We start from the raw sequence: 15,630 nt of genomic DNA, 5'->3' as shown, positions 1-15,630 counted from the left end.
GGACACCCGAGATGCTCCTGAGCGCCTGGGGCGGATGCAGTTTGCGGGGGAGTGTCCCGTCCCGTGGAACGGAGGGGGAGACTGCTGGCCGATGGGGCGAGCGGCTGGCGGGGGAGGGGACCCGTGGGGCGGTTGGCGGGGGCGGGGTCCCGTGGGGCGGAGGGCAGGTGGGCGCTCCCAGCTCTCCCGCCTTCTCTTGCCTCTCCAGCACCGCCCTGCGGACAGCGCCAGGCTCTCGCTCGCTCCCCACGTGGCCCCTCCCACCCACCGTTTGATGACCTCACCGCGCCCAGCGGACGCCGAGTATAGATTCCGAGCGCGCGGCCATCCTTCTCCACGTGACACAGGTAATTGTCCCCTCCTCGCCCGCCCCGCAGCTGGGAGACCCCTCCCTGTCCCTCCCCCCCCCCGCGCTGGCGCTGCGGCGGTCAGGGCCGTTCTTCCTCAGTAGCGGCCCGGCAACTGGGGGGGCTGCGCCGCGCTGCGCCGCCTCCAGGACCTGCCGGAGCCTCCCCAGCCCTCGCACAGGTCTGTCACCCGCCCGGCTGCCGGAGCGGCCCGCGGGGAGACCGTGCCCTGGGCCCAAGGGGCGTCTGTCAAGGCTGTGCCCCCAGGTGGGGCAGGCGGCCTGGTGTGGGGAGAGGGGGCTGGCGGGGATCAGCTGGGCATTGCACGTTAGAGAAGAGGCAGGTAACTCCACCTGGCTGGAGGAGGAGGAGGATGTGCAAAATACCTTTGTAAAGCAGGCTATTGATTTTAATGGACAAGGCCTGGGCACCTCGGGTATGGGTCACTCTGGGCACAGGTGGGGCCTCTCGCTTTGGCCTGGGGGTGGGAAAAGGCTGGATGAAGAATAAAAATCCTCTTCAGAATTCCTTGGCTAGCAAAGGCTCTGTGGGGTGGCATTTTAGGGATAAGTGCCTGTTTGTTAACGTTGCTGTGCTGGTGTACCAGGCAGAGCAGACTGCCTACGGTAGGCTGCTTCTGGACCATGGTGGCTAAGCTGGGTGTTTATGATGATGGACTTGAGTTGCTGTAGTCTAGCCAGGTACGTAATCCAAATTAATAGGGTCACCTCTGCTTTAGACAGTACATATGTTTTGGACTAATGTAATTTGGCTACTACTGTTTATTCAAGTAATCCTTGACTACTCTGCATTGCATTGTGTGACCTCCCTATGGGTTGCAGCAGCACAAATATGAAAAAGAGTAAATAAATTGAAAAAGACAATCTAATAGTGTTGTGTATCACTTTAGTTTGCAAAGAGATGGAGACTTAAATGGTCATTCAAGTTTTTCTCTAAAGTTCATGATTAGAATACCGTATGTAATTACATAATACCATCTACTTCTATGGGAGGTAGTATGGCATCGTGGATAGAGTACAGATTTGGGACTCGGAAGACCTGGATTCTATTCTCAGTGTGACCCTCTGGCTGATCTTCGGCAAGTGACTTCACCTTCCTGTGCTTGCTTTCTCATCTGCAACATGGGAATAATGATGCTTACCTCTTTTGTAAAGTGCTTTGAGATCTACTGATGAAAAGCTCTATATAAGAGCTAGGTATTTACAATCTGGCACTTGGAATGGAAATATATTTTTAATTGTCCTCTTAGGATTAATTTAATCCTGAATCTGAAAAGGAAAGTCTTCAATATACAGTTCCCCCCTTCTCTTATTCATCCAAGAGTTGTACTGAAAAGCAAAAGAGAATGGTAATGCTGATCCTAACTTGATTACTAGCTTTCCAAAGTGAGGGCCTTTAAGTGAGAGGCCTGAAGGACTGAAACAATTAGAGAAGTCTGTTTAGCCTTTATTATTATGCTAAATTTTGATACATCACTATGAATGTTTTGACAATCTGATTAGCCATAATTATCCCATCTTGGGCAAGGTGAATAACAGACTGATGACATGGTTGTGTTCAGTGGTCATGGTAGGTTAATGCATTTACATTTCACACAGGAGACTGAGGGCTTGTCTTCACTACCGCACTACATTGATGCAGCTGCGCCGATGTAGCATGTCTGGTGAAGACACGCTTATGTTGTCGGGAGAGTGCTCTCTTGTCAACACCTCAATGAGAGGTAGAAGTTGGTGGGAGAGCGTCTTCTGCTGATATAGTGCGGTGTAGACAGCACTTTAAGTCGATGTAACTTACGTCGCTCAAGGGGGTGGTTTTTTCACACCCCTGAATGACATAAGTTACATTGACTTAGGTGGTAGTGTAGACAAGCCTTTGAAGAACAAAAGTGACTTTCCTTCTCCTTTCTTTCAAGTAGTTGTCCTAACTACTCCAGGAAACTGGTGATAGTAATAATTATTGTGATGCTACCAACTTTATTGTCCACTAAAACATACCAACTTGGTGCTGTGTGTGTGTGTGTGTGTGTGTTTGTAAAAGATAGGGTAGTATTTTCATTTCCTGACTTATTTTTTCCACTATGTGTTAATTGGGTTTTGCTTGCATATAGAGGACTTCAAGTATTTATTGTGTGTGAATAAATTGTTTGGCTACCCCCCCTCCCTCCCAAAAAAAAACAAAAACAAAAAAACCCACAACCAAAACCATTAAGGGAAATGGATATTTCTACATTTAGTACAGTTCCTCTCTGCAGGAAAAAATAAGGATTTAGTTTTGCAGTGATGTCTGAGCATTTTTCTGAAGCAATCCTCCTTCCCTTCCCTCTTCTCCTATCTGCTTCTGTGATCCAAGGCTACTTATTCATACCTCTCTTATTCAGTTCAAATATCTAAAAGGCACCAGCTTCTATGGGTTTTTTTCTGCCTTTATCCATTCTTCTGCACCAACCATATGTTATAGAGAATTATGCTGTTGAGGAAACTCTTAAGAGGGAGTTGCATGGAATGCATTTTGAAAATTAACCATGCTAAGGGACAGATGTTTTTCTGAAGCTTGGGCCAGACTGTTAATGTTCTTCATGGAGACTTTATACCACAGAGATCTAAAAGAACCACAAAATACACCTGGTGTTTTAGGAGGAGAATGAGGTCAGTACAGTCTATGCCATACTTAAGTCTAATGAGCAATTAAAACAATCAGTTTATCAGAAGATTACCATTGATACCAGACATACTGTGCCACAACCTTTCCCTTCCACCTCTGCTTCCTCTAAAAGGAAGATTAGACACAGGGCTGTGGTAATTGACAATCTTGTCAATGTCAAAAGCTAGTTTCTCCTGCAAGGGTTGAAAACTAGTTTATCTTAAGCTGTATTACAGTACAGACATGTAGGCTTTCAGACTTAAATCCCCTAATGCTGTCTGTCTTCCTCCACTATTTTAATGCTGGAGTGGTTTATTTTGCTTAATAAATATCAAGTTTGCTTTTCCTTCCAGTTCAGTACTCCCTTCTCATTTTTCAATCCCTGGTAGAGATTTAATTAATATTTTCCTTTTGGTTGCTCCTAACTCAGCATGCTCCCTTGCCAATCGCTGTTTTCATTTCAAGGTTGATTTAGGAGGCATTGTGAAATGGAATAATCCTAACTGCTTCTTGATTCTGTCTGTTGCCCTTTGTGCTGGTTTTTGAATGATGGGCTCAGGGCTGAGTAGGCCAGAATGCTCTGTGATCACACTTGTGGTCTCTAATTTGCTAAGTGTTGATGCTGACAGCTGGTGTCTGTGCTGGAGAGCAGCAAGCACAAGGAGGAACCAGGAGGACGTTAGATTTATTGAGCAAAATTAATCCTTAATGTAAACCTGTTGACTTTGGAGTTACATCAGAGATGGCTTTGTCCACTTCTGTTTCGTATCTGTGTAAAATGAGGTATCACTTTTTTGTTAGTCAGGGATAATATGTCTAGTAACATTTTTAGCTCCGCAATAATCTTCATACCGTCCTAGAAGACAACTAATCTGTCTTTGAGTTTGTGGATTATCTCTTAAAATGGGACACTGACCCTCTTTTGAAATTTAAGCAGAACAAGTGGAAGATGGCTGAAGTCACTTGTAGACCCCTTGCTTCTCTTTTTTCTCTGCTGGAATATTTAAGGGATACAATCAACTTGAGATCTAGTCCATATTTTTAAAAATGAGGTAAAAGTAGCTTTTGGTGTTACATCTGCCATGAATACCCCGGTCAAGTTTTGTGCTTTTACCATCACTTATTTTTAAAAAGTTTTTTTCTTTTGCATTTGCTCTCGGGTCTTTGCTATAACAATATTACCAATACTTGTAGCATAGGTAGGTGAAATATCTTCCAATATATAGGTATGGTTTTTAAGTTGACAGTGACCCTTTAAGGACTAATTCAGTGTGCATGCTTTGTATCCCTGTATTTTTTCATGCCTTTATTTATGCATGCATTCATGCATGCCAATGAGCAAAGTGATGTATAAGCAAGGATTTGTACCCACTTACCTCTTGGCTTTCTTGTTCCTGCTGTGAAGTCATACGCCTCATTGTGACGTATCCGTTCTTTCCTTGATAACAAATTGACATGAGAAATAGAAGACTTTTACATTATGCTGTGGCAGATGATATGCTATGCACATCATTGCTTTTAATGCCATTATATTAAATAAACTATGTACTAAAAATACCACTTAGAGGTCTAAAAATATATTCTTAACTCTGCCAATGTGATCCCAAATGGCTTTGGATTTTTGTATGACTATCATCTGTTTCCATAGCACCTGAGTGCTCTAGTCATGACCAGGACTCTGTTTTGCTAGGCACTGTACAAACACAAAACAAAAAGACAGTTCCTGCCCCAAAGAGCTTACAATCAAAGTATATAATAACAGATGGGAGTACAAGGAAACAATGAGGCTGCGTTAGTCAGTTCGATAGCTAGTCATCTCAGTCTACCAGGGCCATAATTGTTAGTTTTTTTTGTAGGCATCACGGAAAAGGAATTTTAAGGAAGGATATGAAAGATGATGATATTAGTTTGGCAGATGTTTTTGGCAAACTCCTCCCAAGTCTGAGGGGCAGCACAGGAGAAGATATGAAGATGTTTGTTTGAAGATATAACAAGCTGGTGATGGAGGTTGGCATTATGGGCATATCAGAGTTAACATCTCGATAGTGAATTAGAGATGATCGGTAATGTGGGGGTAGACTGTGAAGGGCCTTAAGGGGATGTCTACACTGCAGCTAGGAGGTGTAATTCCCAGGAAGGGTGGACAGACATACTGGGTCAGCTTGAGTTAGCATGCTAAAGTAGCAGCGTGGATGTTGCAACACTGGCAGTGGCTCAGACTAGTCTCTCAAACTTGGCCCCGGGGGTCAGGTGGGCTTGGACTTGGGCAGCTAAACTGAGCTATATTAAGCAGAGCCAGCATGAGTCTGTCTACCTGTGCTGGGAATCACACTTCCCAGCTGCAGTGTGAGCATAGCATGAGAGTGAAGACAAGCAGATTGTTTCATGCAACAAAGAGGGGGAAAGCCAGTGGAGGAATGCAGAGAGGGGGTGACGAAGTCAAAGTAGTGGGCTAGGACAACAATTTTAGCAAGAGCATTCTGAATGGATATGAGTGGACCAAGATTGTATTTGTCAAGGTCAGAGAAAAGGATGTTGCAGTAACTGAGATGAGAGCCCAAATGAGAGTTTTAGCTGTGTGGAGGAATAGGAAAGGCTGTATCTAGTAATGTTATGAAAGAATTGACATGATACACTGGGAATATGAAACCCTCAGTGACATCAATGAATGCTGAGGGCTCTAGGCATAGATACCATAGCACATGCACTACATATTGTAGGACTAGTATCTCATAAACTAGTTTATCAGTTCCTTTTAATATGATCATATTAGCTTAGTGGTCACTGTGAACAGTGGCAAAGTACATTGGGATAAGGATTGTATTTTCAAGATGGCTGTAATTTCACAAAATCAAGTTGCTGTTTTTATATTCATGTTTCATATTGGGAACCTGGTGTACTCTGACCTCAGAGTCTTTGCATAGTGACTCAGCATCCTGGATATAGTCTTTCCTGACTTCTGATCCATTATTAGAATAGTTTTTCTCTCCTTGGGATTCAGTGACAGGGCATGTTTGTGTCTCATGACAGAGGAGAGACTACACAGTAGGCCTTTTAGTGAGGATGATACTCTTTTTAGTAGTAGTACTACTAGTAATACTCTTTGAGTAGTAATTAAAAATAGGCTTAAATAGGAAATTAGCTTCAGCGTTTACTTTGGAGGGAATAGTGTACCTTCTTAGTAATAAGATTTTTTTGCGTTGACTTACATCTGAAAGCACTGTTCAAACACTAACTCATCTTTGCCATAACCTTGTGAAATAATTACTACTTATCTATTTTAAAGGGGAGGAAACCGAAACAGGTTAAATGGTTTGGGCGAGGCCAGCCAAAAGCATGATCAAGGTTAAAACGCAGAAGTTCCTGGCTTCCAGCCCCATGCTTAGTCCACTAGACAGTATTCCCAATTATTTTCAGTCGTTATTGGCATATTGATCTTACTGAGGAGACTCGTACTTCTGTAAACATGTCCTCCTTTTCTCCTTATTGATCTTCCATATGGTTAGATAGGTGCATGCTTTGCATTATATTCTTCCTAGTTGAAACCAGTAGTGCAGGTGAGAGTATTTGGCAACTGCATATCTTGTTGTTCATTTCCAGTATGGCCACAAGGATATCCTTCTGTGTGCCCCTAGCAGGCTGAAACACATACTACTTTTGCTCCAGAGGGAATTCTGTACCACTGTGCATGCACAGAATTCATGTCTCCCACAGATGTTTTTTTCTCTGCAGAAAATGCATTCTGCTGGAGAGGCACTGCAATTACTCCTTTTGCTCACCAGTGGCTGCTGCGGTGCCAGAACACAGGGAAGCCAGCTCACTGGTCAGAGCAGCCAATAGGGAGGTGGAGAGGCTGCGTTCTTCACATCACCCTGCCTGCAGAGCCAGGGGAGGAGGCATGGGATATGGTGGAGACAGTCAGCATGGGGCTGTTGGGGTGGGTAACATAGACTGGGGTTCAGAAGGGCTAGTGGGAGAGACAGACTGGGATGGGTGCTGACTGGGAGTGGGGGTGCAGGGACAGGAGGATGGGGTGTGTGAGTGGGGGTGCAAGGACACATGGGGGGGAAGCGGGTGCATGGGGATGGAATCAGATGTGCCTGACTGAATGGGAGAGGCTAGCGGTCAACCAGGGTCTGCATGGGAGAGGCTCCCCAATTCCCTAATAATCCCTCCCCCCAAAAACAAACAAACAAACCTGTTCCATACTTTTCCCACCCACAACCAGCAATCCTCCAGGTTTGCTCCCAGGCACCTTCCCAGCAATTACTTCCCTCTCCCTCAGCTCTTCCATTACCCTTGTCTCCCCCAAGCCTTTGCACTGCTTCTGAGTCGTGTGGGAAATACGTTTCTGTATTGTAGTTTAAACGAATTATTACTCAAAGTTCTGTATTAACATGCCTATTAAGAAATCTCTTTTTCAAAAAATATTTCCTGAACCTTTTTTGTTTTGTTACAGACATACTTGCTGACAGGTATTTTGAAATAAATTACCAAAATAATTGAAACTGGCATGTTTATATTGTGTTATTTTGACAAATAAAATATGCAGAATTTTAAAATATTGTGTTCAGAATTTGTAATTATTGGGCGCAGAATTCCCTCAGGAGTATTCTTTACACTCAGACTTATTCTTTAATGTGGAGACAGTGGAGAATCTGCATATCACAGTTCTTGGTCCAGAGAGAATGTATATCACAGTTGCCTGCTGCCCTCCATGTGTGAGGTGCAGTATCCACAGAACTGTAAGATCTGTAACAATGAAAAGAAAAATGATGGTGTGGAATGCACACTGGACTAAATTGCCCTATGTCTGTCTTTAATATATGTTTGCCTGATAAGGGGGTTTTGTAACCTGTGTCTAACAATGATGCAGGGGTTTCCTTTCTTTTGATAGTTGTCAACAGAGAAGCATATTTTACTAAATGCTCAAAAATCCATAACAGAGAGAGAGACAGACACTATACTGGTTTTTTAAAAAAAAATCAACCTGCTTTGGGATGAAGTGACATCAGTGGAATAAAGGGAAAGCTGATAGCACTGAATATAAATTAGAAGCTAGGAATTGTAGAAAACCAATAAAGCAAGCAAAAGGATACATGGAAAAATCAGTGGCTAGCAGAGTTAAGGATAATAAGGAGGAGTGTAAGTATATTAGGAATCAAGGGAACCCTAACAATGGTATTGGTTCATTACTAGATAGAAATGAAATTTTCAGTAATAATGTAGAAGGCAAAAGTGTTCTAATATATAGAACTGGTTTTGGAGGAAAAGCAGGATGATGTTTTAAATGATTAAAAACTGGCGGATAGCTCTCAAAATTAAGTGTAGGCAGGGAATCTTCATAATCAAAGCTGGTGTGTTTCTAGGGGTGTCCCTTGAGTCAGTTCTTGGCTGTATGCTATTTATCATTTTTTATTAATGACCTGAAAGAACTCTCAAAATAATGACTGATAGAGTTTGCAGATGAAACACAGATTGGGGGAGTGGTAAGTAATGAAGAAGACAGGTCACTGATACAGAACCATCTGGATTGCTTGATAAGCTGGGTGCAAGCAAACAATGTGTGTTTGAGTATGGTAAAAGGAAAAGTCATACATCTAGGAATAAAGAATACAGGCCATATGTACTCTGACCTGGGAAGCAGTGACTTTGAAAAAGACTTGGGGGTCATGGTGGCTAATCAGCTGAATGTGAGTTCCCAGTGTGACGCTGTGACCAAAGAGGCTAATGTGATATATAAACAGGGGAGTATTGAGTAGGAATAGGGAGGTTGTATTACCTCAGCATTTGGCACTGGTGCAACTGCTGCTGGAATACTGTGTCCTGTTCTCATGCCCCCAGTTCAAGAAGGATGTTGACAAATTGGAGAGAAGAGCCATGAGAATGATTAAAGGACTGGAAAAACATGCCTTATAGTGATATACTGAAGGAGCTTCCTCTGTTTAGTTAATGAAAAAGGAAAGTGAAGAGGTGATTTGATCAGTGTATACGTACCTAGGTGGAGAATAGAAATTTGATAATAGAGGACTCTTCAATCTTGCAGGGAAAGGTTTAACAAGATCCAATAGCTGGACGTTGAAACTAGACAAATTCAGACTGAAAAAAACATTTTTAACAGGTGAGGGTAATTATCCATTAGAACAGTTTACCAAGGGCTGAGGTGAATTCTCCATCACAAGGAATCTTTAAATCAAGATTGTATGTTTTTAAAAAGAGAGATGCTCTAATTCAAACAAATTAATACAATGGAGTCCTGTGGCCTATGTTATGCAGAACGTCAGACTAGAGAATCACAATGGTCCCTTGTGATGGGGTGGACTAGGCCCAGAGGCCCCTGCCACACCTGTCCCAGGACAGGAGCAGTGGAGCAAAGTCTTCAAAGTGGCTTAGAAAGACTATTCAGGAGGTTGCAAGGGGGTAGCCAATCAGACGGTTGCAGGCTAGCATAAAAGGAGCTGCAGTGCAGACCAGAGTCAGTTCCTTGCTAGAGCCAGAGGAGTGCAAAGGGTGTTTCTGGCTGGTGAAAGGGAACTGCAGCACCATGGACAGCTCAGTTCTAGGAGGGAATCGGGGAGGGAGGAAGAGGTGCTCCTGGTTGGCTCCAGGAACTGAAAGGCTGGATGGGAACCAGGAAAGCAAGTAAGGACCTCCTGACTGGCTGCAGGAGCTGCAAGTGCTAAGGTAGATAGTTGCTGGCAGGGACTGGGGGGCAAGTAAGGTGTTCCTGGCTGGTTCCTGGGACTCGACAAAGCTAAGGGCTGCTGAGAAGTGGCCTAGGGAAATGTAGTTACTTAAAAGGGATGTGGCACATGGCGGCTGCTACTTAAAGGGTCCCTGAGTTGGGACCTGGAGTAGTAGGAGGGCCTGCTCCACTGGGGAGGTAGTTATTCCCTGAGAGAAGGGCTCAGAAAGGGCAAAACCATTGCCTCCAGGGAGGAAGCCCTGGGGGTATGGCCTGATACCAGGGCCAGGACTGGTAATATAAATATAAATATGGTAAAGACTTCAGAGACACCCGACCAGAAGGGGTGCTTGTGAGGGGTGGGTGCGACCCCGTTACATTCCTTCAGGCTTTATGATCTTTGAATCTAAGCTGGAGGAAGTTGACGTGTGGCGGTGTGAGTACTCCCTACAGTGGATTGCATATATGTTTGAGGAAAATGTTATTGAAGTCTGACCCAAGCCCATCTGAGCCTGGTGTTTTGTACATCATAAGGGATTTCACAGCAATTACGAGCCTCTCCTTTTTAACAGTCCTAGAAGTGCTGCTGCTTGAACTTCAGTGAGATTATTAGGTGTAGCTTTTGCTAAACCACCTTGCATGCTGGTGATTCCGTCAAGGGATTCTTCCTGCTTACTGTAGAGAACCTTTTCTAATTACACAAAGTTATTTCCTCTGCTTTGCTGGTTAATGTGTTTTGTACTGGTTGAAGGATTTAGATCAGGCTGGACAATGGTTGCTTTCTCATTTGCTAGCCTTACTTTCCATATTCCTATGTTCATAACAGTTTTGTTTTACATATTTTGCCATTTTTTTATGTAATAGTTGTCCTGTTTTTTGCTGTGGAGATTTTAGCATTTTTATATTTTTCTTGCACTACGTTCATGAATGATTTCCTTCCCCTTCCCCTTCACCCTCCCCCCCAAAAAAAACAAAACAAAACCCCAAAACAAAACACCCACACACTTTTTCTAGGAGCTGAACCTTCTGTACTTTTTCTGGTCTGAGGTGAAGGCATTAATTTTGCCCCAAAGGTTTTCACAGTGTTACTTGTGTTAGCTCTCCAGTATTACCAAAATGCAAAAGATTTTTAAAATATTTAATAGGAATTGGGCTAAAAGCATGCATCTCCTTAAGAGTAAATTACTTGACCTTTGTGACTTAGGATAACAGCTTTGGGGCTGCTTGCAGCAGAGGGAGAGACATCTGGAATCAGGAGAAGGTTTGAGGAAAAATGAGGAGAGGATTTTCATGCCTATCATTTTCATTGGATCTCTTTTAGGCATGAGGAGATGATCTTTTGTGGAGCATGCTTGGAGCAGGAACAAAGCAGGTGTTTGTGTGTGTGCTTCAGATGTGCATAGGAATAGTTCTTTCATTACCTCACATGTCTGTCAACACTTGCCTTCTGAGTGCACAGGGCTGAATCTGTCTATGGTAAGAAGTAGTGTTATACCAATAAAATAAAAACCATCAGGACCTTATTAAAGAGGATAAGACAAAATGTCACATTTATTATGAATACAAAAAGAATCATAGTAGGCAGTCAGTTATAGCTATAACATTTCATTCAGTTTCACATTCTCACACACACACACTGTCTGTCTGTCTGTCTCCAGCTGCTGTATACTTACCAGTCCTAAATGTAGCTTGAGTTCTTGGCTTGGGTTCGTAGCTTGTGGCAGCTAACTGGCCAGGAAAGCCAGGCACAAGGAAGAGCTGGGTCTCTGTTGGGCATGCACCAATTCCCTTCCATGTTGGCAGCAGAATGTTACCCTTCAAAATCTTCCATCTCACCCATCCTTTTTGTAGGCTTTAATTTGAATCCAGAGTCTATAGGTCTTGCTGTGTCACACTGCCTCTGGGTTCAGTGTGATGGATCACCCGTCAATTGCAGACATGACTTTCAGCCTAGGACCTGGCTTTGATGTTTCTTCTATTATACTTTTGTTCTTTTCTTTTGAGGGTGGACTTTTCATTCCCCTTCCAATTTAGGAGTTTTACAGCCACCTCTTCCTGATTTTTTTTTTTTTTTTTTTTTTAAAGTGTCTTTCTCTCTCCTGTTGCAGCATGAAGGACTCGCACAAATAACAGGGAAAACTGATTCTACAGGGATTATTTATGTGCAGTTGAACTGAATATACACAAAGTGTTTTCAGATGCACAAAGTGAAAAATATTTTTCTTCTAATCTGTGTCAGTTGTAGTCGTCATCGATGTTGCTGATAACTATAGTAGGTAAAAAATAAAATAAAAATCAGACAGGTGATTTTTAAGTTGGTGTCCTTTTCAAATCTTTTAGAAGTGTATTTAAAACTTTAATATGCTTCTTTAAAAGCTTTGTTTTAGTGATTGTTTAGTTAGTGACCCAAGTAACACAAGTAAGGAAATTCACAGCTAAAACTGGCAGCATAACTAGATAATCCATGCAAAGACCAGTCTCAATGGATCAGTGTAGCCGATCACTGTGCTTTGATTATCATGTTTGCAATACCTATGCACAATAACTCCGACGTGTCATCCCTGACATCTGCTAACTTTGAATATTCGTGCTTTATATCATATCCTTATGTTTAGTTTTTCAGGTGTTTTAAAGTGGAAATAAAATTACTGTCTTCCCCTAACATTTTTGGTCTTCCTGCATTTTGATTTGTCTAATAGTATAGTTGGATTCTTGTATAGGTTTCAAACTGTAGTTTACATTTAGAACTCTAATTCTGAGTGAGAGCTGTGTATCCTCAACTGGCATCACTGGAAGTTGTTAATGCTCAGAATTTCTCAGATGAAGATGAAACTCTTTGCATGTGTGTGTGATGTTTGTTTGTTCAACATTCTAGGAAATTCACTTGTCCAGTTAAAGCAAGCAAGCAAAGAAACTAAGTGGTCGTTGGGTGTAACAGTGTACCACCTTCACTTTTCAGGAGTGCTCATTTACACAAATTATAAATTGCTTCAAAAGAATAACCTAGGTGGTCATTCACAAGCCACCTCTTACAGTAACCTTGTCTTATTTAAACCTAAAGCCAACATGAACAGTTAATGTTCCATGTACTCCCTCCATAACACATGGAGCTATGAATTTGGGACCAGCAGCTCCATCTTCCCCTCCCAGGCATAAGATGTGGGAGGAAGCCCTCTAGGATATCTGTAAGGGGTTTGGTCTTTAAAAATGCCACATCATCCTTCAAGGAGAGACAGCCGCAACAGCTGCCAATATCACCAAGGGGTGTGAGTAAACCTCCTTTTTCTTCATGTGTCCAGGACATTGGGGGCACATAGCTCAAGCAATTCCCTGTTTATAGCCATAGAAGCCCTCAGAGTCATCAGTTCCAGATTCTGTCAGCTGTTTGGGAGATAGACTGTTGGGTGTGGGAAATGGGAATGGGCAACTCCTTAGAAACACCTTCACAGCTGTAGACAGCAGGGATATTAGAGCATCGGCTTCATAACTGATCAGTGGGCTTTCCACTGTCTTGAAGATATTTTGTATTTAAGCTTGAACTTTGTTAAAGAGGAAATATATGGCACAAGGCTAGATTTCATAGTAAGATATTGTAGTGCGTTGGGCATTCTTCCGACCATGTTTATTTTGTCTTTTTTAATAGACTTGGATCTTCTACCTAATGAACAAACATGAGTCATTTGAAGTTTCTTGTAGCTACCTTGAAACCTCATGGCATTCAATTTTTGGTAAAGCAAGATGTAGCCAGAAAGGTATTTCTGCAGAGCCAACGGTATGTTTCATCGGGAGCCACAGAACCATTCCTGAGTGGAAGTAATTCAAATTATGTAGAGGAAATGTACTACACATGGCTTGAAAACCCTAAAAGTGTGCATAAGGTAAGTCTAAATGTTAACTGAAAATTCTACTGTTAAGATAAAAGTATAAATATTGATTCCACTCGTTGACTATTTTGTAAATGGTCTTTTATTAAATGAAAAAATGAAACTTATCTTATATATTGATCATTGCAAGATATGAAATTGCAGCAACATAAAAATATAAGAAGCCCAAGTATGGTGAACTGGTCTGAAGAATATGGGATGTCTTGGTTATGAAAATATTAACAGAAGCAGACATCTGATTTTCAGAATTTTTTTGTTGCAATATGATTATTTAATCAGTCTATTGAAGGAAATTAGTTATGATTTACAGAAATTTCAAGCTTCTAATATTTGTAATAGTCACAACATGTTCTCTGCTATACTTAAGTCATTTTATATATATATATATATATATATATATATATATATATATATATATATATATATATATATATATCTATGGATGGTGTGGTATTTTACAGCTGCCTAAGGGAGCTGAGTGCTCAGTTCCCCATGCTGGATTTGGAAATTCCAGCCTTAAATGTTTTGTAAAACTACCATCTTTAAGTTTCTATAGTTTGGAAAATATTTCACTCTGTACATGTCTCTAAATTCCAAACACCTGCTAGCTATTTCTTAATTGTTACCTCTAAACTTTGTATTTTTGTTAATGAAAAATATTTTTTTTAGGGCTGTCGATTAATTGCTGTTAACTCACACAGTTAAGTCAAAAAATTGAATCCTGATTAATCTAAATTTTAATCGCACTGTTAAACAATAGAATACCAACTGAAATTTATTAAATATTTTTGGATGTTTTTCGACATCTTCTTCAAATATATTGATTTCAGTTACAACACAGAATACAAAATATAAAGAGAGCACTGTACACAATTTTTGTTTACAAATATTTTCCCTGTAAAAATGGCAAAAGGAATGGTATTTTTCAATTTACCTCATGCAAGTACCGTAGTGCAATCTCTTTATTGTAAAAGTGCAACTTACAAATGTAGATTGGGGCGGGGGTGTTTACATAAATGCACTGAAAAACAAAACAATGTAAAACTTTAGAGCCAATAGGTCCACTCAGTCTTACTTCTTGTTCAGCCAATTGCTAGGACAAACAAGTTAGTTTACATTTACGGGAGATAATGTCGTTGTCGGCTTATTTACAGTGTCACCTGAAAGTGAGAACAAGCATTCGCATGGCACTTTTGTAGCCAGCATTGCAAGGTATTTACATGTCAGATATGCTAAACATTAGTGTGCCCCTTCATGCTTTGATCACCATTCCAGAGGGGACACTTCCATGCTGATGACACTCTAAAAACATGTGTTTAATTACATTTGTGACTGAACTCCTTGGGAGAGAATTGTATGTCTCTTGCTCTGTTTTACCTGCATTCTGCAATATATTTCATGTTATAGTAGTCTCAGATGATAACCCAGCACATGTTCATTTTAAGAACATTTTCACTGCAGATTTGACAAAACACAAAGAAGGTACCAATGTGAGATTTCTAAAGGTAGCTACAGCACTCAACCCATGGTTTAAGAATCTGAAGTGCCTTCCAAAATCTGAGAGGGACAAGGTATGGAACATGTTTTCAGAAGTCTTAAAAGAGTAACACTCCAATGCAGAAACTTCAGAGCCCTAACCACCAAAAAAGAAAATCAACCTTCTGCTGGTGGCATCTGACCCATGATGATGAAAATGAACATTTGTTGGTCTGTGTTGCTTTGGGTCGTTATTAAGCAAAACCCGTTGTCGGCATGGACGCATGTCCTCTGGAATGATGGTTGAAGCATGAAGGGACATATGAATCTTTAGCACATCTGAACTTAAATATCTTGCAACGATAGCTAAAACAGTGCCATGCAAATGCCTGTTCTCGTTTTCAGGTGACATAAATAAGAAGCGTGCAGCATTATGTCCTGCAAATGTAAACAAACTTCTTAGTCTGAGCGACTGGCTGAACAACAAGTCCACTCAATGCTACTTCTAGGCTCTAAAATTTTACATTGTTTGTTTTATTTTTGAGTGCAGTTATTTTTTTGTACACAATTCAACGTT

At 41.5% G+C, this 15,630-nt stretch overlaps 1 protein-coding gene across 9 annotated transcripts in view; it reads left to right on the top strand.

Moving 5' to 3' along the window:
- The first annotated feature begins 223 nt into the window (after positions 1 to 223).
- OGDHL (oxoglutarate dehydrogenase L) overlaps positions 224 to 15,630 on the top strand; it is a 109,095-nt gene continuing 93,688 nt past the window's right edge. For 2 of the 9 annotated variants that reach the window (XM_037905078.2, XM_043552156.1), the window contains exons 1-2: positions 271 to 347; positions 13,337 to 13,571. In XM_037905078.2, the coding sequence (XP_037761006.1) occupies positions 13,365 to 13,571 (207 nt within the window). In that variant the 5' untranslated portion in view covers positions 271 to 347; positions 13,337 to 13,364. Of the gene's footprint in view, positions 1,049 to 11,014; positions 11,170 to 13,336; positions 13,572 to 15,630 lie in introns of those variants that run through there. The other 7 variants (XM_043552160.1, XM_043552154.1, XM_027829507.3 and 4 more) reach the window with 6 other exon arrangements.

Source organism: Chelonia mydas, chromosome 7 (assembly GCF_015237465.2).
Source record: "Chelonia mydas isolate rCheMyd1 chromosome 7, rCheMyd1.pri.v2, whole genome shotgun sequence".
NCBI classification, from domain to species: Eukaryota; Metazoa; Chordata; order Testudines; family Cheloniidae; genus Chelonia; species Chelonia mydas.
This window is presented reverse-complemented; position numbering and strand designations above follow the sequence as displayed.